The sequence below is a fragment of the Mandrillus leucophaeus genome, unplaced genomic scaffold (genome assembly GCF_000951045.1).
Source record: "Mandrillus leucophaeus isolate KB7577 unplaced genomic scaffold, Mleu.le_1.0 Scaffold55, whole genome shotgun sequence".
NCBI lineage: Eukaryota > Metazoa > Chordata > Mammalia > Primates > Cercopithecidae > Mandrillus > Mandrillus leucophaeus.
The window spans coordinates 3,434,220-3,461,259 of NW_012105919.1; the positions used below are offsets into that span (position 1 = coordinate 3,434,220).

Consider the following 27,040-nt stretch of genomic DNA (forward strand, 5'->3'; position numbering starts at 1 on the left):
ACTCCTGATCTCAAGTAATCCGCCCACCTCGGCCTCCCAAAGTGCTGGGATTACAGGCGTGAGCCACTGTGCGCGGCCACCACACTCTTTTAAACAACCAGATTGCATGTGAACTTAGAGCAAGAACTCACTCACTGGCACCAAAACATTCATGAAGGATCCACTACCTTCCTTTAGGCCCCATCTCCAACACTGGAGGTCACATTTCAACATGAGATTTGGAGGGGACAGACATCCGAACCATATCATTAGATTTAATAGTTTTATGCACTTTGGCTCTCGATCTGTTTAGACTCCTGCAGTCAGGTGACTGTAACTAGCCTCTGGTCCTTTTTGAGAGTTCACAGTTTGGTGCAAACCCTTTGGATGTATTATTTGGGAAAATGGGGTGTCTGGCAGCCTGTGTCCCTGCTTTACATTGTCCTTTTTGCTGCCTGCCCTAAGTCTCCTCATTAGCATCCCTGCCAAGGCCAGTGGAGAAGGATGGAGATGCGGTGACGTTCAGCTTGACAGGTCATTAGTAGCTTTTGTGCCCCGGGGACTACTGGTGGGAGGGAGCTTGTGGAAGATAAACCCTGACAGGAATGTATTCTTCTGGAGAGCAGGGTTTATTTGATATTCTTCTGGAGCTTAGAGCCATAAGCCTGGTGCTGGGGAGGAAGCGCCCTTAGCAGATGGCATTTGGGAGCCTCTGTGAGCAGAGCATGGAAAGTCACAACTTCTGAGTTGTTTATATTTGCAGTCTCTAGATGGATGGCATCTTCTGCTATGGGAAATGAAATATGTTTAGGCAACTTGAGCCCCAGGTGCAGACGAGGCTGGGCTAATGGGTGCACTAAGGAAGGAGCTGGGAGAGAGATGCGCTGTTAGCTACTATCAATCTGTGACAGCTGTCAGCTGCTGGCAATTAGCACCCACCTGTGCCTGGGATGCAGCGGTGCCTGTCCTGTCCTCTGTGGAAGTCTCTGGACCCAGCAGCCATCTTGACTGTGCACTGTTCAAACCCCAAGTCTGCCTGGAAGAGGTGATTGGGAACTTACTGCACGATAAGGAAAGCGCAGGACAGGCGCAGTGGCTCACGCCTGTAATCTCAGTGCTTTGGGAGGCTGAGGCCAGAGCAGGGCTGGAGTCCTCGAGTGTGAGACCAGCCTGGGCAACATAGTGAGATCCTGTATTTCCAAAAAGTAAAATAATTAGCCAGGTGTGGTGGTGTGTGCCTGAAGACCCAGCTACTCAAGAGACTGAGGTGCGAGGATCACTTGAACCCAGGAGTATGAGGTTACAGTGAGCTGTGATCGCATCACTGCATTCCAGCCTGGGCGACAGAGCATGACCCTGTCCCAAGGAAAAAAAAGGAATAAGGGAAGCCTCTGGCAGACCTGATGATGGGTGGCCCAGCCAAAATGAATATTGATGAGGATTTCCCTGGTCTGGAACTCTGAATTTAGTCTGGCAAAGTGTTCCATTTGTGTTGTGAGATGATTCTTGGTGTTACCCCATCACAGTAGGTAAGATGAATTAGCAAACGAGAAAGGCTTTCTCTTTTTCATCCTTATCTGGTCCTTAGATGAAGCCTGCAGAAGGTCTCCATATGGTAGTAGTAAGTCTTTAACATCTACCTCTAACGTTTGCCTGTGTCTTTTTTTTTTCTTTTAACAAAGCCTCAGGAATGCCCCAGTATCTAAGTAGAATTTGGTAATATTTCATTTTTGTTATATTCCCTTTTCTGCTTACCTTCTATATATATAGAGTGAAATTTTTAAAAAATATGTGCAAGTAAGAGCAATTTCTTTTTTCTTTTTTCTTTTTTGGAGACAGGATCTCACTCTGTCACCTAGGCTAGAGTACAGTGGCACAATCTCGGCTCGCTGCAACCTCTGCTTCCTGGGTTTAAGTGATTCTCCTGCCTCAGCCTCCCAAGTAGCTGAGATTACAGGAGCCCACCGCCACTACCGGCTAATTTTTGTGTTTTTAGTAGAGACTAGGTTTTGCCATGTTGGCTGGGCTGGTTTCGAACTCCTGACCTCAGGTGATCCGCCTGCCTTGGCCTCCCAAAGTGCTCTGGGATTATAGGTATGAGCTACCGGGCCTGGCTGAGGCAGTTTCTTTTTGAAATATATTTTGTGAAGGAGAAAAAGCGGAGGTCAGTTAAAGGAAACAAATAGCATAAGAGGTGGTATGCAGAGATGCCAAAGCATCTTGAAGATGCTTTTTTTTTTTTTTTTTTTTTGGAACAGATTCTTGCTTTGTTGCCTAGGCTGGCCTGCAGTGGTGCAGTCACGGCTCCCTGCAGCCTTGACCTTCTGGGCTCAAGTAATCCTCCTACCTCAGACTCTCGAGTAGCTGGGACTACAGGTGCATGCCACTATGCCTGGCTAATCTTTAAGTTTTTTGTACAGGCTAGCTCTCACCATATTGCCCAGGCTGGTCTTGACCTCCTGTCCTCAAGCAAAAATACATATTTTGATTAAGTCTGGGTAGGACCTGGGCCTGGGTTTCTAACTAGCTCCCAGGTGGTGCTAATGCTGCTGGTCTACAGACCACATGTGGAGTAGCCATTGTAGAGTTCATGTAGCAATATTGATTTCATAGCAAGAGCCAGTATCTATGTACTTGCTTTGTTGTATTTCACACACGGTATAGTGATGTACATGCATCTCATTTGACCCTCACCCCAGCCCTTTGGGGTGGAAAGGATTGCGCTCATTTCACACTGGAGGAAACTGAGGCACAGACAGGCAAAGTAGCTTGGCAAAACAGAAGGGAACTTAAGAGGCAGGCCCTGATTAGCTCAGAGATTAGAAGGCCTCGTGCATCATCCTGAACAGCTTGGACTTGATCTTGAAAGTGGAGGCAGAAGTTGAAGGGTAATTAAACAGGAACTGGAGGAAATTCACCTTGCATAGTGATTGCTTTGGCCACGTGCACCCTGCCACCCCCCCACCTCAGTGAAGTGTCATGTGAAGTTGGGTTCATAAATGAAGACCTGAATGCTTTCCTGCCAAGTTTGTTTTAAATCAAGCTCCTAATTAGTCCCAGTCTCCCTCCCCCGGTATTGTATTTTTTGTTGATGTCGTTTCACTTCATTTAGTTGAAGTGATTGATTCAGTTCAGTGTTTGAATTTCTTTTTGAACCTCACCTTAATAACCTGTCTAAAAATCAAGGTTAAACTTTCTTCCTAACACAGCAGTATTGCTTGGTAAGACTGGCTCACAGTCCAAAGAAATGCTTGCCCAGAGAGGGCAAACTGCTTTGACTCCTTACCCCTGAGCTCATTAAAAAAAAATCAAATGACTGATTTCTTGTCACAGTTCTGCCTACATTAGGTTTTATTTTTGTCCAGGTTTCAGCTAATGAAACGCTTTTGTGATGAGCTTATGTCCAGGCTGAAGGTTGCATTTTGAAACTGAGAGTCAAATACCAATTTAAAGTCCAGACTTTTATACTTATTTGTGAAATTCAGATAACTGAAATGGAAATAAAACAGGGCTGCTGTGTTGTGAAATATGACTCTGTTTTTCCTTGTAGGACTCTTTGAGGGTAGCCGTTTTGGCATTTTATATATAAATTTTCTTTTCTTAGCCTACCTTTTACTTTCTTGATTTGCCTATTTGTGATTTCCCATTAAACACTAGGCTTTTTGTAAACTGATTAGCCCTTGAAATTGACTTTTTTTTTTGAGACAGGATCTTGTTTTGCCACACAGGCTGGAGTGCAGTGGCTCCATCATACAATAAACAGAAAGAAAGAAAGAAAGAGAGAGAGAGAGAGAGAGAACTTGTCTTATTTAAAACAAAAAAAGAAGAAAAAAAGAATATAGATCACAGCTGTTATTTGTGTATGCTACGCCAATCCTTGCTGGGTTTCATTCTTTATAATTGTTATTTTTAAAGATTTTTCTTCTTATAAATATTCTATTTTTTCATTGTAGAAAATTTAAGGGAGAACGCAGTGGGAAAAAAAACAAGAAAAGGACTTCATAATCCTGCTACCTTGGGGGAAAAGAAATCACCATTACCTATTTGGTTCTTCTCCCACTTTTTTTTTTCCCCGAGATGGAGTCCCCCTCTGTTACCCAGGCTGGAGTGCAGGGACGTGATCTCGGCTCTCTGCAACCTCTGCCTCCTGGGTTCAAGCGATTCTCATGCCTCAGCCTCCCGAGTACCTGGGATTACAGGGGTGTGCCATCACTCCTGGCTAATTTTTGTATTTTTAGTAGAGATGGGGTTTCGTCATGTTGGCCAGGCTGGTTTTGAACTCCTGACCTCAGGTGATCCTCCCGCCTTGGCCTCCCAAAGTACTAGGATTACAGGTGTGAGCCACTGCACCTGGCCTTCTGCCTTTTTTTTTAAGGAAAAAAAATTTAAAAATTGTTTTTCTTTTTGAGATAGCATCTCATTTTGTTGCCCAGGCTGGTCTTGAACTTCTGGGCTCAAGCGATCCTCCAGCCTCAGCCTCCCGAGTAGCTGGGACTACAGATGCACATCACGGTGTCCTTATGCCATTTCTTTTGTACATAGGTGAATGCAAGCATATGATTACATCATATACTATTTTGAAGGTTTGACTTTCTTTTCACTTTGATCATCTTTCCAAGGTGTTATTTTCCTAGTACATCTTTTTAAATGGACATAGAACATTCTTTTGTGTGAATGAACAATGGTTTTATTTAGGCGGTTCTCTCCTGTTAGACATTTATATTATTTTCAGCGTTTCTCCACTGTTGTTGCAGCGTTCAGATGAACCTTTTTTTTTTTTTTTTTTTTTTTTTTTAAAAAAATAAGAGTCTTGCTCTGTCGCCCAGGCTGGAGTGCAGTGGCATGATCTCTGCTCAAGTGATTCCTGTGTCACCCTCCCATGTAGTTGGGATTACAGGTGCCCATGCCTGGCTAATTTTTGTATTTTTGTTGGAGATGTGGTTTTTACCATGTGGGCCAGGCTGGTTTCGAACTCCTGGCCTGAAGTGATCTGCCCACCTCAGCCTCCCAAAGTGTGGGGATTACAGGTGTGAGCCACCGTGCCTGACTCAGTTGAACATTCTTGTAGCTATTGCATACAACTGTGAACATTTCCTAGAATGAATTCCTTAAAGAAGGAATGCTGAGCCAGACTTTTTTCTTTTACTGTGACTCTTTGACACTTGATAATATTGACTTTTCTTTCTTTCCAGACACTACAACAACAGGAGTGCAAACTTCTGTACAGCCGAAAAGAGGGTCAAAGGCAAGAAAACAAAAACAAAAATAGATATAAAAACATCCTGCCCTGTAAGTATCAATATTCCTCTCAGTAATAGTCACTCTTGGAGATTTTGATTCCTAGCACCTTTGTACTTTTCCTCAGGGTCATGTGCTCTTGTTGGCACATCTGAGACTTTAGCTTCTTTAATTGCAAGCAGTTTCCAAAATAATCAACCATGGTGGGGGTTGATGGCTTCATTCACTGAGCTCCTGTGATGCTGATTACTGAGTAAAGTTGCCAGTAGGTGGCTTTGTCTGCGATTGGTTCCTTCTGTTAATTAATTTTCTGTCTGCACAAGATAGATCATCTCAAGGCTTGAGATCTCTCAGTGTCAGGGACCTCAGGGTGCCAGATTTGTGTCTTGACTCCTCCTTACTGGGCCTGTGAGTCCTGGGTAAGGCCTGTCTCCTTTCTGGGACTCAGTTCCCTTATGTGGGAAACAGACAAACACCTCCTGAGGGCTCTTAGAACCATTCTGCTTGCTGATCCCCTGAGCTCACGTTACTGGAGAAAGGGTATATACCTAAACTTTGCTCAGAAGAAGACTTCGTGGGCCGGGCGTGGTGGCTCACTCCCGTAATCCCAGCACTTTGGGAGGCCAAGGCGGGCAGATCACCTCTGATCAGGAGTTCAAGACCAACCTGGCCAACATGGTGAAACCCCGTCTCTACTAAAAATAGAAAAATTAGCCGGGTGTGGTGATGGGTGCCTGTAATCCCAGCTACTCGGGAGGCTGAGGTGGGAAATTGGTTGAACCCAGGAGATGGAAGTTGCAGTGAGCCGAGATCGCGCCATTGCACTCCAGCCTGGGCGATAAGAGTAAAACTCTGTCTCAAAAAAAACCCGGCTGATTTTACAATTTTTTTTTGTAGGCCGGGTACAGTGGCTCACGCCTGTAATCCCAGCACTTTGGGAGGCCGAGGTGGGTGGATCACCTGTGTTTAGGAGTTTGAGAGTAGCCTGGCCGACATGGTAAAACCCCATCTCTACTAAAAATTGCAAAAATTAGCCAGCGTGGTGGTGGATGCCTGTAATCCTAGCTACTTGGGAGACTGAGGCTGAGGCAGGAGAATCACTTGAACCTGGGAGGCAGAGGTTGCAGTGAGCTGGAGGTGCAGTGAGCACCACTGCACTCCAGGCTGGGCGACAGAGTGAGACTCTGTCTCAAAACAAAAAACAATTTAAAAAAATAATAAATTTTTTAGTAGAGCAGGGTCTCCCTATGTTGCCCAAGCTGGTCTTGAACTCCTGGGTTCAAGTGGTCCTCCTGCCTCAGCCTCCCAAACTGTTGGGATTACCAGCGTAAGCCATTGTGCCTCGCTGTACCTTCTGTAACACCCAAATGCCACCTGGCAAAACCCAAGTTGAATCATGAGGAAAAAAGGCCTGGAAGGATGTAGACCTTCTTTTTTTCTACTTATTTATTTATTTATTTTTGAGACAGGGTCTTACTCTGTTGCCCAGGCTGGAGTGCAGTGGTATGATCATGGATCACTGCAGCCTCAACCTCCCGTGCTCAAGTGGTCCTTCCTACTGCAGCCTCCAATGTAGCTGGGATTAGAGGCACGTGCTACCATGCCCAGCTACTGTACTCTACAATATCCATGTAGATATGATATACATATATACCATGTATATGTACATATTTTTTGTAATTTTTTTTTTGTAGAGACAGGGTTTCGTTATGTTGTCCAGGCTGGTCTCGAATTCCTGGGCTCAAACGATCTGCCTTCATTGGCCTCCCAAATTGTTGGGATTACAGGTGTGAGCCACTGTGCCCGGCTGTACCTTCTGTAACACCCAAATGCCACCAGGCAAAGCCCAAGTTGAACCAGGAGGGAAAAAACCCTGGAAGGATGTAGGCCTTGCATGAGGATCTCAGAAACTGCACTAAACCAGTCACAGTTCCTCTCTCCTGAGGTCTAACTCTATGCTGAACTTTTGCATTTTTATCTCACTTAATCCATATCACATGCACAGGAAGGAGGCATTCTTAGTATCCTGGTTTCCTAGACCATTTTAGCAGGTTATAAGTGAAGGGGAGTGGGCGGGAGAACTGGCACTAGAGCCCCCAAAGTCACTGTTCTTAGCATCACACTCTAATGCAGGGGGTTCTCCATTGATGTGCTGTGCAAGGCAGTGCACTGAGGAGAAAGGAAGGAGCATTTACAACTTCTCTTTATTTATATCCTTTCCCTAAAAAAAAAAAATGGAAAAGAAAAATTTATCTGAGGCCTACATTGATTGCAGTGAGTGCATAATGTTTTATTGATTGATTGATTGTATATAGAGATGGGGGTCTCACTGTATTGCCCAGGCTGATCTGGAACTCCTAGGCTCAAGCAATCCTCCTGCTTTGGCTTCCCAAAGTGCTGGGATTACAGGCATGAGCGACTGTACCTGGCTATGCATACTGTATTTATCCAACTTACAAATGAGGCTTGCTTGCATATAGTGCATATGTGTATATATTTCAGCATTGAAAAACTGTGTGATTGGGAGCCATGATCAAATTTGGAGAGCATTGCTCTCATGTCTTATCAGGTCAGAACCATTTTGTCAAATCTTGTAAACCGTCCTTTGTGTGTGTCTATGCATGAAACATAGTTGTTCTCTTTCTGCATGCATATGTACATATACATGGTATATATGTATATCATATCTACATGGATATTGTAATGTGTGTATGTGAGGATGGGGGAAAGTGGAGGCATTCGTAATACTGAGAAAAGGCAGTGAGGAATTTGCACAGAAGCAGTTTGAGCTGCAGCATGGTACTAGTGACCTTGAGGAAGCCTTATCCTTTTTTTTTGGAATTTATTTTTTCAATTTTTAGAAATAGAGTTTCACTATGTTGCCCAGGCTGGTCTTGACCTCCTGGGCCCAAACTATCCTCCTGCCTTGGCCTCTTAAAGTGCCAGGATTACAGGTGTGGACCACCGTGCCTGGCCACCTTGTCCTTTCTATGTCTAAGTTTTGACATCTGCTCAGGGGTCTAGTGGTATTTATATGGTATAAAGTGTATGGGAAAGTGAAGGGACCAATGGTATGCAATATCTAAATAGAACATCGCTTTGCCCTCCCTTAAAGGTCTGGTTTAGATGTTTCCTCTGATGAACATCTCATTTCCTTAAAGATGAGGAGTCTGAAGCAGAAAGGACATTCTTCTTTTAAGACACATGACTGTCTTACTAATTCCCATTGCAAAATATGTCGTGTAGGTAGAGCACTCAGATTTTTATACCAATAATGGATTTTTGTACACAATTTGGACAGTTGATACTATCAGAGCCTTGTGATAGTCCACTGCATTATGCTTCACTAAAAGATACCTGGCTGGGTGCGGTGGCTCACACCTGTAATCCCAGCACTTTGGGAGGCCAAGGTGGGCAGATCACCTGAGGTCAGGGGTTCAAGACCAGCCTGGCCAACATGGCGAAGCTCCATCTCTACTAAAAATACAAAAATTAGCCAGGTGTGGTGGCACGCACCTGTAATCCCAGTTACTCAGGAGGCTAAGGCACAAGAATTGCTTGAGCCCAGGAGGCAGAGGTTGCAGAGAGCTGAGGTAGTGCTATTGCACTCCAGCCTGGGTGACAGAGGAAAACCCTGTCTCAAAAAAGAAATTAAAAACAACAACAACAACAAAAACCCTCTTTATTATGGAAGTTTTCAAATATATTCAAGAGCAGATAGAACCCCATGTGCCCATCACCCAGCTTCAACAATTATCAACTCATGCACAGTCTCGGTTTCATTTATACTCTGATCCATATCTTATCTCTCCTTGAATTATTTTGAAGCACATCTCAGACATCATGTCATATATCTATACTTCAGTCTTCTTTTTTTTAAAACTCCCCCTCCCCTTTTCTTTTTTTTTTGAGACCGAGTCTCACTCTGTCGTCCAGGCTGGAGTGCAGTGGTGTGATCTCGGCTCACTGCAATGTCCGCCTCTCGGGTTCAAGCGATTTTTGCTCCTTAGACTCCCGAGTAGCTAGGATTACAGATGTGCACCAACATGCCTGGCTAATTTTTTCATTTTTAATAGAGACAGGGTTTCGTCATGTTGGCCAGGCTGGTCTCGAACTCCTGACCTCATATGATCCACCTGCCTTGGCCTCCCAAAATGCTGAAATTACAGGCCTGAGCTACTGTGCCCAGTCCAAAATTTCTTGGTTTGAAACAATTTTGAAACTCATAAGAAGTTACACAAATAGCAGAGAGAGTTTTCTTGTACCTTCTCTCAGCTTCCCATATACCCAGTGATAACATCCTATATACCCATAGCATATGATCAAAACTAGGAAATTGTGAAGATAGCATTATGAGAGGCATCAGGCAGTGTTCATGTTACTGTTGTGCTTACCTGGGCTTTAATTTTTCTTTTTTTTTTAATCGTTAAATGGACAAAACTTGGACTAGGCTGGGGATTAACTGATTTGAACTGGTTTTTCCTGAAGCAGTCCGAGGACTTGCATGACTGTGGTCTCTTTTTCTTCTAGTTGATCATACCAGGGTTGTCCTACATGATGGTGATCCCAATGAGCCTGTTTCAGATTACATCAATGCAAATATCATCATGGTAAGCTTTGCTTTTCACAGTGTTTTCTGACCATACATTGCTAGCCTATTTTTGTATTCTAAATCCTTCCTCATGTCCTGAAAGCAACTTTAAGATGTTTGAAGAATTTTCTTCCTAAATTTCTAGCCTGAATTTGAAACCAAGTGCAACAATTCAAAGCCCAAAAAGAGTTACATTGCCACACAAGGCTGCCTGCAGAACACAGTGAACGACTTTTGGCGGATGGTGTTCCAAGAAAACTCCCGAGTGATTGTCATGACAACGAAAGAAGTGGAGAGAGGAAAGGTAAATCACAGAAACTTCTTTTCTGCTAAACTGTTTTTAAAGTATCACATGTGTCAGATTGGCCATGTTTAGGAATTGAATAAATGAATTAAGCTTACTCTAACTGATTCTCTGAAAAAAAGGGACTAGGAGAAATTTGATTATGTTATTCCTTGGTGTAGTTTTCTTTATGTTTCTTCTGCTTGGGGTTTGTTAAGCTTCTTGGCTCCACGGATTTGTAGTTTTCTTTAAATTTGGATAATGTTCAGTCTTAGTTTCTTCAGATACATACCCTGGGCTGGGCATGGTGGCTAATGCCTATAGTCCCAGCACTGTGGGGTGTCGAGGCGGGTGGATCACTTGAGGTCCGGAGTTTGAGAGCAGCCTGGGCAATGTAGTAAGACCGCATCTCTTAAAAAAAAAAAAAAAAAAAAAGTACCCTGTCCAACCTTGTCCTAGGACACAAGTCATACATGTATTAGGCTACTTGAAGTTGTCTTGTAGCCCACTGACACTTGGTTTATTTTATTCAGTTTCTTCCCCCGATGTTTCATTTTGAATAGCTTCTTTTGCTACGTCTCTAAGTTAATCTTCTGCAGTATGTCATCCGCTCTTAATCCTATCCAGAGTATTTTTCACCGCAGACATTGTATTTTTCATCTCTAGAAGTGTTAATATCATCTATATCTTTCCTGTTAACATGTGTAGCATTTTCCTTACCTTTTGAACGTATGGAGTATTTCTGTTGTTGTTTTTTGTTTTTAGAGAGAGGATCTCGGTCTGTTGCCCAGGCCGGAGTGCAGTGGCACGATCTCAGCTCACTGCAGCCTCTACCTCCCAGTTCAAATGATTCTGGTTGCCTCAGCCTCCCAGGTAGCTGGGACTACAGGTGCGTGCCACCAAGCCTGGCTAATTTTTGTATTTTTAGTAGAGACGGGGTTTCGCCGTGTTGGCCAGGCTGGTCTCGGAACCCCTGACCTTAGGTGATCCTCCTGCCTCGACCTCCCAAAGTGCTGGGATTACAGGCGTGAGCCACTATGCCTGGCCATGTTGTCCATTTTAATTAACTCTGCCTAACTGTCCACCCAAATGGTTGCCCCAGTGCTCACTCCCACCAGCAGCACCTGCCTAGGACGCATTACTCCATACTCTTCAAGACACTTCAGATTAAAAAAATAAATTGTAGCATCCCACACCTACAGAAAAGCAGACAAATCTTATCGAGTGACAGCCCTCTGTGTTATCTCGAAGTGAGCCCACCATGGTGGGTTTTTTTTAAAATATGGAAAAGTTCTGTGTTTTTGTTTGTGTTCTGGTGAAAGTTCTTTTTTAGATATCCTTTAATTGGTTTATTTAAGATTTTGTGTGGAATGTAGCAGTCATACCTATAAATTAAACGTAAGGCAGATGGAGAACTTTGGAGTTGAGCCTTCCTACTGTAATTTTCATATTGGATGTGAAGGGCAGTGTGATTTTCATAAGACTTTCATTGTTGTACTCCTAGTTGGTATACTTCTGAATACCTTTGAGGCCAGATCTGGCCATCGTGAAACAAAGGTTTCCTTCAGCAACTGCCTGCAGTGTTCTTGAAATAATAGACTGATTAAAACATCTTTGTAGTTTCTGCTTCAGGCAAGTGTTTTTTGCCCTAAATGTGGATAGGAAGAATGAAGTCCTTCATCCTCCTTTTTGCCTGATTATAGCTGTAGGATGTTCACCTGTTCTCAGAAGACATGAAGATTGTGAAGAGAGGGGTCTTGTGTTGCTTTAGAGGAGTCAGTATCAGTCCCTTTCAGAAGCTCTCCTGGATAGACAGGCATTAGGGCCAAATCACCCTGCCCCACCCCTCACCACCATGTCCTAGTCTCTGCTCCCTGTCTCATTCTTCCTCTTTACTTTGGTGGTGCCAAGAGGATGACATGATGGGCGTTGATTCTCTCCACAGACCTTTCTGACAACCTACTCTCAGTATCCCCCCAGTGCGCAGAAGACAAACCAGACTGTGGACTGTGTTTGATTCCTGGACTCTATTTTAAAAGACAATGTATTAGTTCTCACATTTTAGAATTTGTTTGCCAAGGTTTCCACAGGAGTTTAGAAACTAGGGGGAGGGCTGCAGCAGTTTGCTGATGTTTAAAGTTAGCTAAAACGTTCTTTTCAGGGTCATGATTTAATTTTATATTCTCTGGTGAGTTCCGTGTAATGACTGGGAGCAGTCCTCAGCCTTGATTGGCCAGTGACAGCATAGAGTACAATTAATATTAGGAGTGTTTATTTGGGGAAACTAAAATTTGCATCAAATTTGTCTGAGGTATTTGAATCTACAAAATACTGGAGGGAAAGCTGAATTGAGAATCGTAATAAATAAAAGATCACATCCTTCTTTTTTTTTTTTTTTTTTTGTTTTGAGACTGTGTCTTACTCTGTCACTCAGGCTGCAATGCAGTGGCATGATCTTGGATCACTGCAGTCTCCACCTCCTGGATTCAAGCGATTCTCCTGCCTCAGCCTCCTGAGTAGCTGGGATTACAGGCTGTGCCACTACACCTGGCTAATTTTTGTAATTTCAGTAGAGACAGAGTTTCACCATGTTGGCCAGGCTGGTCTGGAACTCCTGGCCTCGAGTGATCCACTCGGCTTCCCAAAGTGCTGGGATTACAGGCGTGAGCCACTGCGCCTGACCAAGACCACATCCTTTTATTGAACGTTCCTCCTACCATGTTTTCTTTTTTTCTTTCAATTAATCATTGACTCTGACTGTTGATGTCTGTAGCGGCTCTCTTATTTCCAGTTTTATGTCTGTAAATTTCTCTGTCTTCCTAAGAACAAGGTAAATTTCTCTTGCTGATATTTGTGTCTTGGTGGTTTTGGAAAGTGAGTGGTGTGGATGACTGCCCAGAAAACAACAGAACACAGAAGCATTCTCTGCCCAGAACATATCACCAAATAGATACAAACTCATCTCACTGAGTGAAGTAGCTTCCTTTTTGGCAGCAAGAATGGTTTTCCTGGTGCCATATTTTTCAATCCGCCTGCTCTTGAAGCCAGCGGCTACTGCAGACTTGGCATTCCCAGGCACCCAGTTAAGGGAAAGTGACGTGTAGAGGAGGTATCAGATGGATCTGGATATAGAAAAAGCAGCTGGTTCAAAACCCCATGGGCTGCCTTTCTGTGATAGAGTTATTCACACTTGGGTTAGATAAGGCACAGAGTCCTCCTACACTGGTGCGGAAATGAAGCAGACAGTCTGGCTCGTTGGGCAGCCTAGACTCCTCCAGAATCTGTGCTTGCCTTCCCTATGGAGTGACTGGCAGATCTTAGAATTCAGACCTCAGTGGTTGCTAGCCAGCACTCTCACATTGGTTAGTCCTCCTCTCTGCATCTTTGATTCTTTAGCGATAAATAAGCAAGCATTGACTCTCCTTTGACATGTGCTTGGATCAGACAACTGCACGAGCCGCCTTTCTCCTCCCACTTCTGCCTGGTTCTCCCAGCACCTGCTTTTCTTGTTTGTACTCTTCCTTTTTTTTTTTTTTTTTTTTCCTTTTTTTTTTTTTTTTTTTTTTTTGAGACAGAACCTCTCTCTGTCGCCCAGGCCGAAGTGCAGTGGCATGATCTCAGCTCACTGCAACCTCCGCCTCCCAGGTTCAAATAATTCTCCTGCCTCAGCCTCCCAAGTAGCTGGGATTACAGGTGCCTGCTACCATGCCTGGCTAATTTTTGTATTTTTAGTGGAGATGGGGTTTCACCATGTTGGCCAGGCTGGTCTCGAACCCCTGGTCTTAAGTGATCTGCCCACCTCAGCCACCTAAAGTGGTAGGATTACAGGCATGACCCACTGCACCTGGCCTGATTCTTTACAGATAAACAAACATTGACTCTGCTTTGACATGTGCTTGCATCAGGTAACTGCACCAGCCGCCTTTCTCCTCCCACTGCTGCCTGGTCCTCTGAACGCCTGCTTTTCTTATTTGAACTCTTCTTTCCTTTTCCTTGAAAACCTGACAGATGCTAAACCGGCCATTTTCCATGTTGGTGGTTATTAAGCAAGACTTGAACATTTGTTTGTTGCTGGTTTAGGCTTTTATTTCAGAGTTCTCAGAATTAACTTTCTTTTTTTCTGATGCCTTCCAGAGTAAATGTGTCAAATACTGGCCTGATGAGTATGCTTTAAAAGAATATGGCGTCATGCGTGTTAGGAACGTCAAAGAAAGTGCCGCTCATGACTATACGCTAAGAGAACTTAAACTTTCAAAGGTTGGACAAGTAAGTATATTGTCGTATTCTAGAGACTTTGGGAATTATTGATGGTGCGTAGGAATTCAGGGTCTTGCCGTTACTCATGTTTGCATACATGCATGCATTCGCTCACTCATTGATTCAGTAGCCATTTATTGGGTTCCTTCTATGTGCCAGGTACAGTTTAGGCAGTACTGGTACATTGTGAGCAAGGCAGTTGGTGTTCCTGCACTCATCAAGCCTAGGGAGATGGATGATTTAAAAACAAATAACTGGCCAGGCGCCGTGGCTCACGCCTGTAATCCCAGCACTTTGGGAGGCTGAGGCGGGTGGATTGCTTGAGCCCAGGAGTTCGAGACTAGCCCTGGGTGGGAGATTGGGATAGGGTGACCTGAGTGGCTGCAAGGCCTGTTAGGAGTCCTCTGCAGGGGCCTAGGTTGATGGCCTCCTCTCCAAGTATCCACAGACTTCCGCAGTTGTTCTTTTTTGTTCCTTCCTTTGGAATGGAATATTATCTAAAATGCCAGAATAAACTGGGAGAGAAGCAGTAGATGTGAGAGGTGCCGGGGGTGAAGTCTGCAGGGCATGGGGATTGTTTGGCTTTTGGATGAGGAAGAGGGATTCAAGACACATTGTAGAAGTCTGAGTCTGAGTGGACAGTGGTGCTGTGGCAGACACCACAAAAGCTGGAAGGAGGTCTGATGTGGGCAGTGATTTGTTTTCTTCTGGATATGTTCAGCTGGGCATCTGAACAGTCATGTGGACATTCATCTATTCATTCAGAGATGTTTGTTCAATGACCTCTTGGTTCCTGGCACCATGCTGCTTGCTGGAGATAGAGCTGGGAAACAAAACAGATGGAATCCCTGCACTCCCAAGTGTACGCTGTACTGGCCAGTAATCTACCAGCCCAGTAATCGCACATATAAATATATCATTATAAACCGTAATCAGGGCTACAAAGAAAAAAATGCAGGAGTTTAGGGTTCATTTGGAGGGGGAAGAAGGGGAAGGGACTTTTGTTTGTTTTTTTTGAAACGGAATTTTGTTCTGTCACCCAGACTGGAGTGCACTGGTGCGTTCACGGCTCACTGCAGCCTCAACCTCCTAAGCTCAGGCGATCCTCTCGCCTCAGCCTCCCATGTAGCTTGGGACTACAGGCGTGTGCCACCATGCCCACCCAATTGTTAAATTTTTTATAGAGACAGGTGTCTCATTATGTTGCCCAGGGTGGTCTTGAACTCCTGGACTTAAGTGATCTTGCTGCCACATGCAGCCTCCCAAGGTGCTGGGATTACAGGCGTGAGCTAGCGCATCTGGCCAAGGGAAGGGAGGTTCTTAAGGCATAGGGAACAATGTGTTTGAGTCAGCAAAGGAGGTTGTGGAGGTTTGTCCTAAGTGTAGTAAGCAGCCAGAGTTGGATTTAAGCTTTTAAGAGAGTCCCTTCCACCCCGTAGAGACTGGAGGGGGCAGGAGTTGTTCTAGGGATTAGGACCAATTTGGAGGTACTGCAGTTGTCAGAGTAAAAAATAATAGGGCTTGAACTAGGCTAGTGGCCAGGGTGCCCGAAAGAAGAGGACCCAGTAGAGCTGACTGGAGGCAGCCGTGCAGGGATTCAGTGGAGGAGTGTACCAAGGGCGAGGGTGGTGTGCAGGGTGACTGGCAGTTTTCTAGCTTGAGAAGGGTTGGCGGGGGGATGGCAGTGGACCTGAGGAAGCTGAAAGGATCAAGGACCTCTTTGTGGACACACACAGTTTGAGATGCCTTGGACACATTGAAGTGGAGCGGTCAGGGAGGCAAGGGTGGAGGTGGGATGCGGAGGGGAGGTGGGATGCAGAGCGTCGTGGATGGATCAGTTTTGCTCAATAGAGGGACATTTTTTTCTGTGGCAACAGGAGGGCAGAAGGAGAAGGTGGCCACAGATGCTGGTAGGTGAACTGAGAGTGATTACTTTCTCCATCCTCTTGGAAGCTTGAGGCAAGGCCATCAACAGACAGTCAGAGGGAATAAGAAGAGAGAGAATATTTGAAGAAAGGGAGAAAAGATGAAATCGTAATTGTGTAGCAGGGCAAGAAGTCCAGAAATGTCTGTGCTGTGCCAAGTGCCCAGTTGAGGTGATGAACATGAAAATATACTGATACCCATCGCCTGGTTTTTCTCGAAGGACACTTGGCTCCTAGGGCACAAAACAGAAAGTACATGGTTCATCCAGGCCCGGGGCTTTGCACAGGTGCAGTGGATGGAGAGGAGGTCAAGGAGTGGAGGCACATGGTAGACAGAGACTGTCCCCAGAGCATGGGGACTCCTGGCTGGATGAGGGGGACGGGGGCAGGAGGATGCAGTTGGCAAAGTGGAGGGAGGGGTCAGTGGTCTGGAGGCTACTTGAAGTGACAAGGGGACCAGAAGGATCTGGAAGCCAGTGTGGTTGTGGCCCAGGGTGGGATGTTTAGATTTCTGATGTCAGAGAGGGTCCAGTCATTCTGATGATGGGGAGGGATGGAGGTTGAATCTATGGTAGAGATAGTGAGAGGAACTGGAACAATGTAGCTGTCAAGTAGAAATGGGAGAGAGGGCTGGGCACGGTGGCTCACGCCTGTAATCCCAGTACTTTGGGAGGCTGAGGCAAGAGGATTGCATTAGCTTAGGAGTTCAGGGCTGCAGTGAGCTGTGATTATGCCACTACACTCCAGCCTTGGCAACAGAGCGAGACCCTGTCTCTTAAAAATAAATAAAAAAAAAAAGAAAAGAAGAAGAAAAAAGAGAAAAGTATCTTTTTAAATCCCTTTTGAAAATGTCACTTAAGGCTGGGCAAAGTGGCTCACACCTATAATCCCTGCCATTTGGGAGGCCGAGGCCAGTGGATTACTTGAGGTCAGAAGTACAAGACCAGCCTGGCCAACATGGCGAAACCCTGTCTCTACTAAAAATACTAAAAATTAGCTGGATATGGTGGCACACGCCTGTAGTCCCAGCTACTCAGGAGTCGAGTCTGAGGCACAAGAATTGCTTGAACCCAGGAGGTGGAGGTTCCTGTGAGCTGAGATCAAGCCACTGCACACCAGCTTGGATGACAGAGTGAGACTGTCTCAAAAAAAAAAGTCACTTAGCTTATAATGTCTCCACTTATATAGGAAGAAGATGTAGCAAGAAACGTGAAACTTTTTGGTCTTCTGTAGTCTTGGTGCCATTGTTGATCTTTATAAATTATCATTATCCTCAAAATAGCCGTAATGTGCTGAGTCTCTTCCTATTTGCTGGGCAGAGACTGAGTGTTTCAGCGAGCTTGTCGAGTCCTTACAATTGCATTATGAGAGAGAGAGATTATTATTCCCACTTTGCAAATGAAGAAATTGAGGTTTAGAGATATCCAAGGGCCACGTGAGTGTGAGTGCCTGGAATTGGAGCCTTAATCTAGTTATCTGATAGCAAAGCCTGTGTTCTTATCTGCTTTGCATTAAATACAAGTTTAAAATAGAAAAATACTGACCAGGCTGGGTGGCTCACGCCTGTACCAGGCAGATCACCTGAGGTCAGGAGTTTGAAACCAGCCTGGCCAACATGGCAAAACCCCATCTCTGGGCATGGTGGTGCATGCCTGTAATCCCAGCTACTTGGGAGGCTGAGTCAGGAGAATCGCCTGAACCCGGGAGGCAGAGGTTGCAGTGAGCCAAGATCACGCCTCTGCACTCCAGCCTGGGCGACAGAGTAAGACTCTGTCTTGGGGGGGGCAAAAAAAAAAAGAACAATACTACAATAGAAGTCTGTGTTTATATGGTGGGGAAGGTTGGGTATCAAAAAAACAAAGAGGAATGAATGTCTTAAGTGAATGCCTGTTTCCTCATCTGCTTCCTCTTCTGCTGGGAGGAGAGACCTGGGTCCCTTGAGGTCTCAGTTGCCTCCAGAGCTGAGTGCCACAGGGATGCAGAGGAACGGGGATGTTACCTGTTGCTGGTAATTCAGAGAGATGATTCAGGGTGTAGTTACCTGAAAGAACAAATTGCCATACCAGACCTCTTGGTTCATATGACAGAGGCAAAGAGTTGCCTGCAGGATTGCCGAAAAGGAGACTAGTTCTGGGAGCCTCATGAAGAGGACCTCTCAGTGGAACCTGGGGAGAGTCTTTTCTTCTCCATTGGCTCACATTGGATTTAGGAAAGCTCGGAACTGGGTGATTCCTCAACCTCTTGATTTATTTAATTCTTTTCTGGTTTTTCTTGGCTCTACTCCAGGGGAATACGGAGAGAACGGTCTGGCAATACCACTTTCGGACCTGGCCGGACCACGGAGTGCCCAGCGACCCCGGGGGCGTGCTGGACTTCCTGGAGGAGGTGCACCATAAGCAGGAGAGCATCATGGATGCAGGGCCGGTCGTGGTGCACTGCAGGTGACAGCTCCTGCTGCCCTTCTAGGCCACAGCCTGTCCCTGTCTCTTAGTGCCCAAGGCTTGCTTTCACCTATCTACCCCTAGCTTTTTAACTGTAGAAAGAATTTAATATCTGTTTGAGGCATAGAGCAACTGCATTAGGGGACATTTTGATCCCAAGGCATATTTCTCCTAGACCCTACAGCACTGCCATTGGCCATGGCCATTGTAACATGCTCAGTTAAAACAGCAAAGACTAAGTCAGCATGCTCTCTGAGTCCACTAGAAGTTGTGCATTAAACAACTTCATCCTCGCTCTGCAGTTTCTCCTTATTCTTTGTAATGTTTGCTTTGTAGCTGTTGACTGCTTTGTAGGTATTGAGGTGATGGGGATATAGTGGAAATAGACCTGATTCTTGAGGATCCCTTAAGTCATTTTTGCTTGGTTCTCTTTTGTCTTCTTTTCTTCTATGATTCACCTCCTTGTGGTTCTGTCCTCTCTCTCTCTCTTTTTTTTCGTTTTTGAGATGGAGTCTTGCTCTATTGCCCAGGCTGGAGTGCAGTGGCACCATCTTCGCTCACTGCAACTTCCGCCTCCTGGGTTCAGGCCATTCTTCTGCCTCAGTCTCCCAAGTAGCTGAGATTACAGGTGTCTGACACCATGCCCGGCTAATTTTTGTATTTTGATAGAGACAAGGTTTTGTCATGTTGGCCAGAGTGGTCTCGAATGCTTGACCTCAAGTGACCCACCTGCCTTGTCCTCCCAAAGTGCTGGGATTGTAAGTGTGAGCCACCACACCTGGCCCATTCTGTTCTCTTCTACCATAAATATATTTCTTCCCCAACACTATATTTGTTTGCCTCACAAGCTTCCAGCTGCTTTCTACCAAGGCCTTTGAAGGAAGCTGTGCTGTGACCTTTGTAATGAGTCTGTGGGCTGCTGATTCTCCAGTTTGGGCTTCATGATTATACTGGGGAACATTGGGTCTCCTAAATCTCATTCATTTCTTGGGCAGGTAGATATATGTGAAACTTTTTTATTTGTCCAGTTGTTAAAGAAGCTACCATTTATTGAGCCAGCCTCTGAGCACAATGTTTTTTGTTTTTAATTTTTAAAATTATTTATTTCTTCTATTTCAGTAACTTTATTATTATTATTTTTTGAGACAGAGTCTCACTCTGTCACCCAGGCTGGAGTGCAGTGGTGCGATCTCAGCTCACTGCAACCTCTACTTTCTAGGTTCAAGCAATTCTCATGTCTCAGCCTCCTGAGTAGCTGGGATTACAGGTGCATGACAACATGCCTGGCTAATTTTTGTGTTTTTAGTAGAGACGAGGTATTGCTATGTTGACCAGGCTGGTCTGGAACTCCTGGTCTTAAGTGATCCTCTTGCTTCGGCCTCCCAAAGTGCTGGGATTATAGGCGAGAACCACTGTGCCTGGCCCTCTTTCAGTAATTTTGATGTATTTTTTTGTATACGATTCCTGTTTCATTCTGTCCAACCAGCACTCTGTATGGTATGTGCTGTTGTCCCCATTTCACAGATGCGGAAACTGAGGGTCAGAGAGGTTAAGGGACTTAACTCAGGCACGTTGTACTGGAGAAGCTGAACTCCAAGAGCAGGTTTGGGCTGACTCCAAAGCCCTGTGCTTTTTGCCAACATATTTTCAAACATAAAGAGACAATTTTATAAATAGCTCCCAAGAGTAGACATTGTTTCTGTTAATACTAATGGCTTGGTTTTGAGTCTGAAACCCCCATGAATGATTCTGTTGTCCCTGCTTTTTGTCCTTCTGCCCGCAGTGCTGGAATTGGCCGGACAGGGACATTCATTGTGATTGATATTCTTATTGACATCATCAGAGAGAAAGGTGGGTCATCTGGCGGGCAAGAAGTGACAGTTTCTGTTTTTAGTTTATGGAAGGAAAGTGCTCGTGAAAACAGCCTAGGGAAGAGAGGTTGAATGGGAAAAATTTTTCACAAAAATCTGGGCTGAAGACTTCATTGTGTCTGCTTGAGAACAGAAGTGACACTATTTGAGCTTTTGGCATAAAATGAAGTCTAGGAGCTGCTGAACCCACTGCCATGGCCTTTTGTTGCATACACAGTGGTGGTCTCTATCCAGCCACCTGAACCTTGTTTACAGTATGGGGTGATTTGTTGGAAAGTGAGGGAATCCTGACCTCTGCCACTTTATTATTTATGTAGTCTTCTGGGATCTTTGGTATTGGTCAGAAGTTCAACACTGTAGCCATTGCAACATGCTCAATTAAAACAACAAAGACTAAATCAGCATTGTCTGTGAGTCCACTAAAAGTTGTGTGTAAACAACTTCATCCTGGTTCTGCAGTTTCTCTTTATTCTTCTTGATGTTTCCTTCGTAGGTGTTGACTGCGACATTGACGTTCCCAAAACCATCCAGATGGTGCGGTCTCAGAGGTCAGGGATGGTCCAGACAGAAGCACAGTACCGATTTATCTATATGGCGGTCCAGCATTATATTGAAACACTACAGCGCAGGATTGAAGAAGAGCAGGTACCAGCCTGAGGGCTGGCATGCAGATTCGCATTCTCTTTCTAGGCCTCTTGGATACGCTCTCCTTTTGAGCAGGAGGAGAGGCTCTGATAGACAACTGTTTGATTTGGGAATGGGAAACAAACTCCCAACTAAAAGGGCTTCTGGAAACTGTTAATTATTCTCCACTTCTCAGCTCTGATTTTTCACTGCAGAGGAGCTTAGGGAAGGGCACCATCCTATCAGCCTGGCCTGCCAGATTGAAGAACTGCCATGCAGAAAGGTTCTGATGTTCCCAGGCTCACGTGGCAAGCGTAAAACTCAAAGCCTTGAAGTTTCTAGCCTGTTCCAGCCTTGATCCAGGCCATGTTTATCCTGATTCCGTCCTTTAAAACGAATGCCTCACTCTTAATAGCGCACGGCAGTTTGAACCACTAATTTGGTCGAGTTGGAAACAGTGAAATTTCAATTTTAATAAGCTGTGCATAATGAAGAGGAATGTGAAATTGGAGCCTTTCCATCTGAAGCTATTCATAACAGGCACAAAGCTGAGTTAATTAGGAATATGCTGAGATGAAGGAAATGAGGAGAACTGCTCTTTTGGGGGCTGTGCTTCTCTCCCCCACCCCTCAACCCCATTGCCATGCTGCAGATGGGGTAGTGTCTAAACATCAGTGACGATTGCCTGCATTACTCTGCTTATTGCCTTCCAGAGAACTCAGCTTCTCCAAATGCTGAGCTCTTTTCAGAATGGGACCTGCCACCAATATTTGAAAGATTTCTAGACTAGCAGAATAGCAGCCACGTTATCAAAGTTTGGTGGGCCAAAGTAAGGTAACTGCTAATTAGTTTAGTAGGTTTTCAGTCCACACAGACATATGGAATTGTTTTATTATACATAGACATCTTCAGAAACTGTATGTATAGAAATGTAAGGTCAAAATTTGAACTTCAGTGCTTTATTTTTTTAAATTTTTTATTTATTATTGTTATTATTTTTTGAGACGGAGTCTTGCTCTGTTGCCCAGGCTGGAGTGCAGTGGCACGATCTCGGCTCACTGCAAACTCCGCCTCCCAGGTTCACACCATTCTCCTGCCTCAGCCTCCCGAGTAGCTGGGACTACAGGCACCCACCACCGCACCCGGCTAATTTTTTGTATTTATAGTAGAGATGGGGTTTTACCGTATTAGCCGGGATGGTCTTGATCTCCTGACCTCGTGATCCACCCGCCTCGGCCTCCCAAAGTGCTGGGATTACAGGCGTGAGCTACTGCACCTGGCCAACTTCAGTGCTTTAAATCTGAATTTGTATTAAGTGATATGAAATATTTAGATGGTTACTATAAGTTATTTTATATATGTCTTCCATTATACTTAATTTGGCCCAAGAATAGTTAGGCAAAAAGTTGCCCAAAGAGAAGGATTTCCTAGTAAATACAAAGAGAATGTAGCATAGTTACTACAATTTGGAGCATGTTCAGGAATGTCTTTTTTTTTTTTTTTAATGAGAGAGGTCTCTCTCTGTTGACCAGGCTGGAGTGCAGTGGTGCAATCATGGCTCACTGCAGCCTCAGTCTCCCAGGGTTAAGCGATCCTCCCACCTCAGCCTCCCAAGTAGCTGGTACTACAGGCATGTGCCACCACACCCAGCTAATTTTTGCATTTTTTGTAGTGTCACGGTTTCGCCATGTTGCCCAGGCTGGTCTTGAACTCCTAGGCTCAACCAGTGCTCCTGCCTTAGCCTCTCTGAGTAGTTAGGACTACAAGTTTGTGGCACCATGCCCGGCTAATTTTTTTATCTTTATTTTGTAGAGACAAGGTCTTACTGCGTTGCCCAGGCTAGTCTTGAATTCCTGGGCTCAAACAACCCTCCCACTTTGGGTTTCCAAAGTGTTGGGATTACAAGTGTGAGCCACTGAGCTAGTGACCTCTGGGTTTTAAAAATGTGTAGGCTTCGATTATTTATTTTTAAAAATGAAATCCTGCAATGTATAGTTTTCTGCATTGTGTGGTTTGAATTTATCTGGGAACTGGCTGCCTGGCTGATTGTGGTAAAGTAAGAAGTACTTAATTTAGTAGAAAGTTTAAATGACAGACACAACATTAAACCCAACTGATTTATAAATGAAGCAAAAGAACAAAAACTCATTCAGGATAATTGGTTATTCTAAAATACAGTCACTTCTAAAATTATGAAGTGTTCATGACCTTTGGGAGTGAAAGAATTTGCTAAAAAAGGATCAGTGAAAAAAAGTAATGATGGGTAAAGAACTGTGGGGAAGGAAGAGAAGAAACAGCACAAGGAAGGAAGAATATAAAATCAGATGTGGGAATCCAGGGGAAAGTGCAAACGAAGCAAGATTGAGAAAATTCTCAAGTTTTTATAAACAGTTCTCACGCTCTGCCAGTTCCTTGGACGTAGACTTTTTTGTTAACTTCCAATTACAGTAGTGGAAAAAAAAAAACCCCTCAAATTTGCAAAAGTAGTCTGTGGAATTTTCTTTACCTAACTTTCCTGACTTAACTTTTTAGCATACTTAACTTTATCATTCATTTATTCTCTCTGTTTAAAATTAAAAGTGTGAATTGTAAAAGGTAAAATGTTTGTTGCTTACAAACGTTTATACCGCTTTGTCTCTAAATATCATTTCATTTTAAAAAATAAATAATCTAAGCCTACACATTCTAAAATGTGTATATTTTCTAAAAATAAGGCCTTTCTCTTACATAACCAATGTCACAATTATTTGATACAGTGATCAAAATCAGAAAACAAACACTGATATAATACTATCATCTAACCTACAGACCATCCTCAAATTTTGCCAGTTTGTCCTGCTAGTATCTTTTATGAGTTCAGAGTCACACAGTGCATTTGGTTATAATGTATCTTTTTTCTCTTTTTTGAGACGGGGTCTCACTTTGTTGCCCAGGTTGGAGTGCAGTGTTGAGACTATGGCTCACGGCAGCCTTGACCTCCTTGGGCTCAGGGGATCCTCCCACCTCAGCCTCTTGAGTAGCTGGCACCACAGGCATGCACCACCATGCCTGGCTAAGTTTTGTATTTTTTGTAGAGATGGAGCTTCACCGTGTTGCCCCGGTTGACCTTGAACTCCTGGGCTCAAGTGACCCTCCCGCCTTGGCCTCCCAAAGGGGGATTATAGGTGTGAGCCACCACACCTGGCCAGTTTAGTCTCTTTAATCTGGAACAGTTTCTCAGTCATTCTTATTTTTCACGACCTGGATGTTTTTGAAGAGTTTAGGCCAGCTATTTAGTAGAATGCCTCTCGATTTGGTTTTGTCCAGTGTTTTCTCTTGACTATATTCTAGTCATGCATTTTTGGCAGGACTGTCACAGAAATGTTATTGTAGTCTTCTTGGTACATCACATCAGGTACACACTGTTGATCTGATTCATTACTAGTGGTGTTAACTTTGATCACTTGAATAAGGTGGTGTCTGTCAAATTTGTCCACCATAAAGTTACTTGAGCAAAATGTAGCTGGGACTACAGGCATAGCAAAAAATGTAGCAAAAAGTAGTATTTTCGCTACATTTTTTTAAGCAAAAAAAGTATTTTTCCCTTTTAAGTTAATCTCTTGACCATAAAGTTATTATTTTTCCCTTTTAAGTTAATATCTTGTTGGTAGATACTAGAGACTGTGTAAATTACCTATTTCTCATAATACTTTTTGCCTACTAATTTTATATTCATTGATTAAACTCTTGCCTAAAAAATTACTACCGTGGTATTTGCCAAGTAGCAATTTTCTGTTTCCACTATTGCCTTTTCCCCAGCTTTTAAAAGTATAAGTGGCAAAGAAAAATTGTATATAAAGTATATACCATGATATTTTGATATATGTATACTTTGTGAAGTGATTTTCAAAATTGAGTTAAATAATGCAGCCAACATCTCAGTGACTTTTTTTTTTTTTTTGAGATAGAGTCTTGCTCTGTCACCCAGTCTGGAGTGCAGTGCCACAATCTTGGCTCATTACAACCTCCACCTCCCAGGTTCAAGCGATTCTCCTGCATCAGCCTCCCCAGTAGCTGGGATTACAGGCGCCCGCCATCACATCCGGCTAATTTTTGTATTTTTAGTAGAGATGGGGTTTCATCCCGTTGGCCAGGCTGGTCTTGAACTCCTGACCTCAAATGATCTGCCTGCCTTGGCTTTCCAAAGTGCTGGGATTACAGGTGTGAGCCACTGCGCCCAGCCACTCTTAGTAAATTTTAAATGTACTTTTTTTTTTTTTTTTTTTTTGAGATGGAGTCTCCCTTTGTCACCCTGGCTGGAGTGCAGTGGCATGATCTTGGCACACTAGAACCTTTGCCTCCTGGGTTCAGGTGCTTCTCCCACCTAAGCCTCCCAAGTAGCTGAGACTGCAGGCATGTGCCACCATGCCTGGCTGATTATTGTATTGTTAGTAGAGACGGGGTTTCACCATGCTAGCCAGGCTGGTCTCGAACTCCTGATCTCAGGTGATCCACCGACCTCGGTTTCCCAAAGTGCTGAGATTACAGGCATGAGCCACCATGCCCAGCGACATTACATTATTATTAACTGTAATCACCATGCTGTACATTAGATCTCCAAAATGTATTCATCTTATGTAACTTCAAGTTTGTACCCTTTGACCAAAGTCTCCTTGTTTTCCCCACCCCCAACCCCTAGTAATCACTGCTTTAATCTCAGTTTTTATGAGTTTGACTGGTTTAGATTCCACATACAAATGAGATCAGGAAGTGATGATTTATTTCACTTAGCGTAATGTCATCCATGTTCTTGCAAATGACAGGATTTTCTTCTTTTTAAAAATAATATTCCTGCTGGACGTGGTGGCTCGCACCCGTAATCCCAGCACTTTGGGAGGCGGAGGAGGGCGAATCACTTGAGGTCAGGAGTTCGAGACCAGCCTGGCCAACATGGTGAAACCCCATCTCTACCAAAAGCCTAAAAAATTAGCTGGGTGTGGTGGCACACGCCTGTGATCCCAGCTACTTGGGAGGCTGAGGCAGGAGGATCTCTTGAACCCGGGAGGCGGAGGTTGCAGTGAGCGAAGATGGTGCCACTGCACTTTAACTTGGATGTTGATGTTGTTCCACTTGTTTATTTTTACTTTTGTTCCCTGTGCTTTTGGTATCAAATCCTAAAAACCATTGCCATGACCACTGTCATGGTGCTTTCCCAATATGCTTTCTTCTAGAACTTTTTAGGTTCGTCATTCCCTTTTCTGTTTTTAGTTGCAAGCTTACCATAAGGAAGGGCTTTTCTTTCTCCCTTATTTATTTATTCATGTCTATCAGAATGGGCACCTTACTACTATTTTTGTTGTTATTGCTTGAATTGACTTGAATTTGGCTAGTGGGAACCTTTTCAGATTGGGTACTCTGTCCTTTTGATCCGTTTCCATTTTCAAGCACTTCTTTAGACTTTAGAAGATGGTCTAGGCTCATCTTCTCCTTTCCCAGCCGTTTTTGAAAGGAACCTGATTCCTTTTAGTGAAGAGTAGTAGTTTGAAACCAAGATCTGGGCACTGGGTCTACTTGTTTGTACTGCTGCAACGTTCTTTGAATTGCCAATTAGCTGATCAATTACTGCTCTGTTTGAGTTCTCTCTCTGTAAAACCTCACACATGTGTACAGACAGTCCCTGACTTAAGATGGTTCGACTTACGATTTTTGATTTTATGACGGTTTGAGAGCAATACAACCATTCTGTTTTTCACTTTTCATTCAACACTTTATTTTAAAATAGGTATTGTGAGATGATATTGCCAACCTATGGGCTAATGTAAGTGTTCTGAGCACGTTTAAAGTAGGCTAGG

At 44.1% G+C, this 27,040-nt stretch overlaps 1 protein-coding gene across 1 annotated transcript in view; it reads left to right on the plus strand.

Annotated features, from left to right (window-relative positions):
- The window catches only part of PTPN11 (protein tyrosine phosphatase, non-receptor type 11), a 99,371-nt gene that overhangs the window by 56,871 nt on the left and 15,460 nt on the right, over positions 1 to 27,040 (plus strand). Inside the window, exons 7-13 of the mRNA XM_011997939.1 lie at positions 5,172 to 5,268; positions 9,748 to 9,827; positions 9,954 to 10,112; positions 14,226 to 14,357; positions 18,560 to 18,714; positions 20,498 to 20,565; positions 21,079 to 21,230. Of these exons, the coding sequence (XP_011853329.1) occupies positions 5,172 to 5,268; positions 9,748 to 9,827; positions 9,954 to 10,112; positions 14,226 to 14,357; positions 18,560 to 18,714; positions 20,498 to 20,565; positions 21,079 to 21,230 (843 nt within the window). The remainder of the gene's footprint in view (positions 1 to 5,171; positions 5,269 to 9,747; positions 9,828 to 9,953; positions 10,113 to 14,225; positions 14,358 to 18,559; positions 18,715 to 20,497; positions 20,566 to 21,078; positions 21,231 to 27,040) is intronic.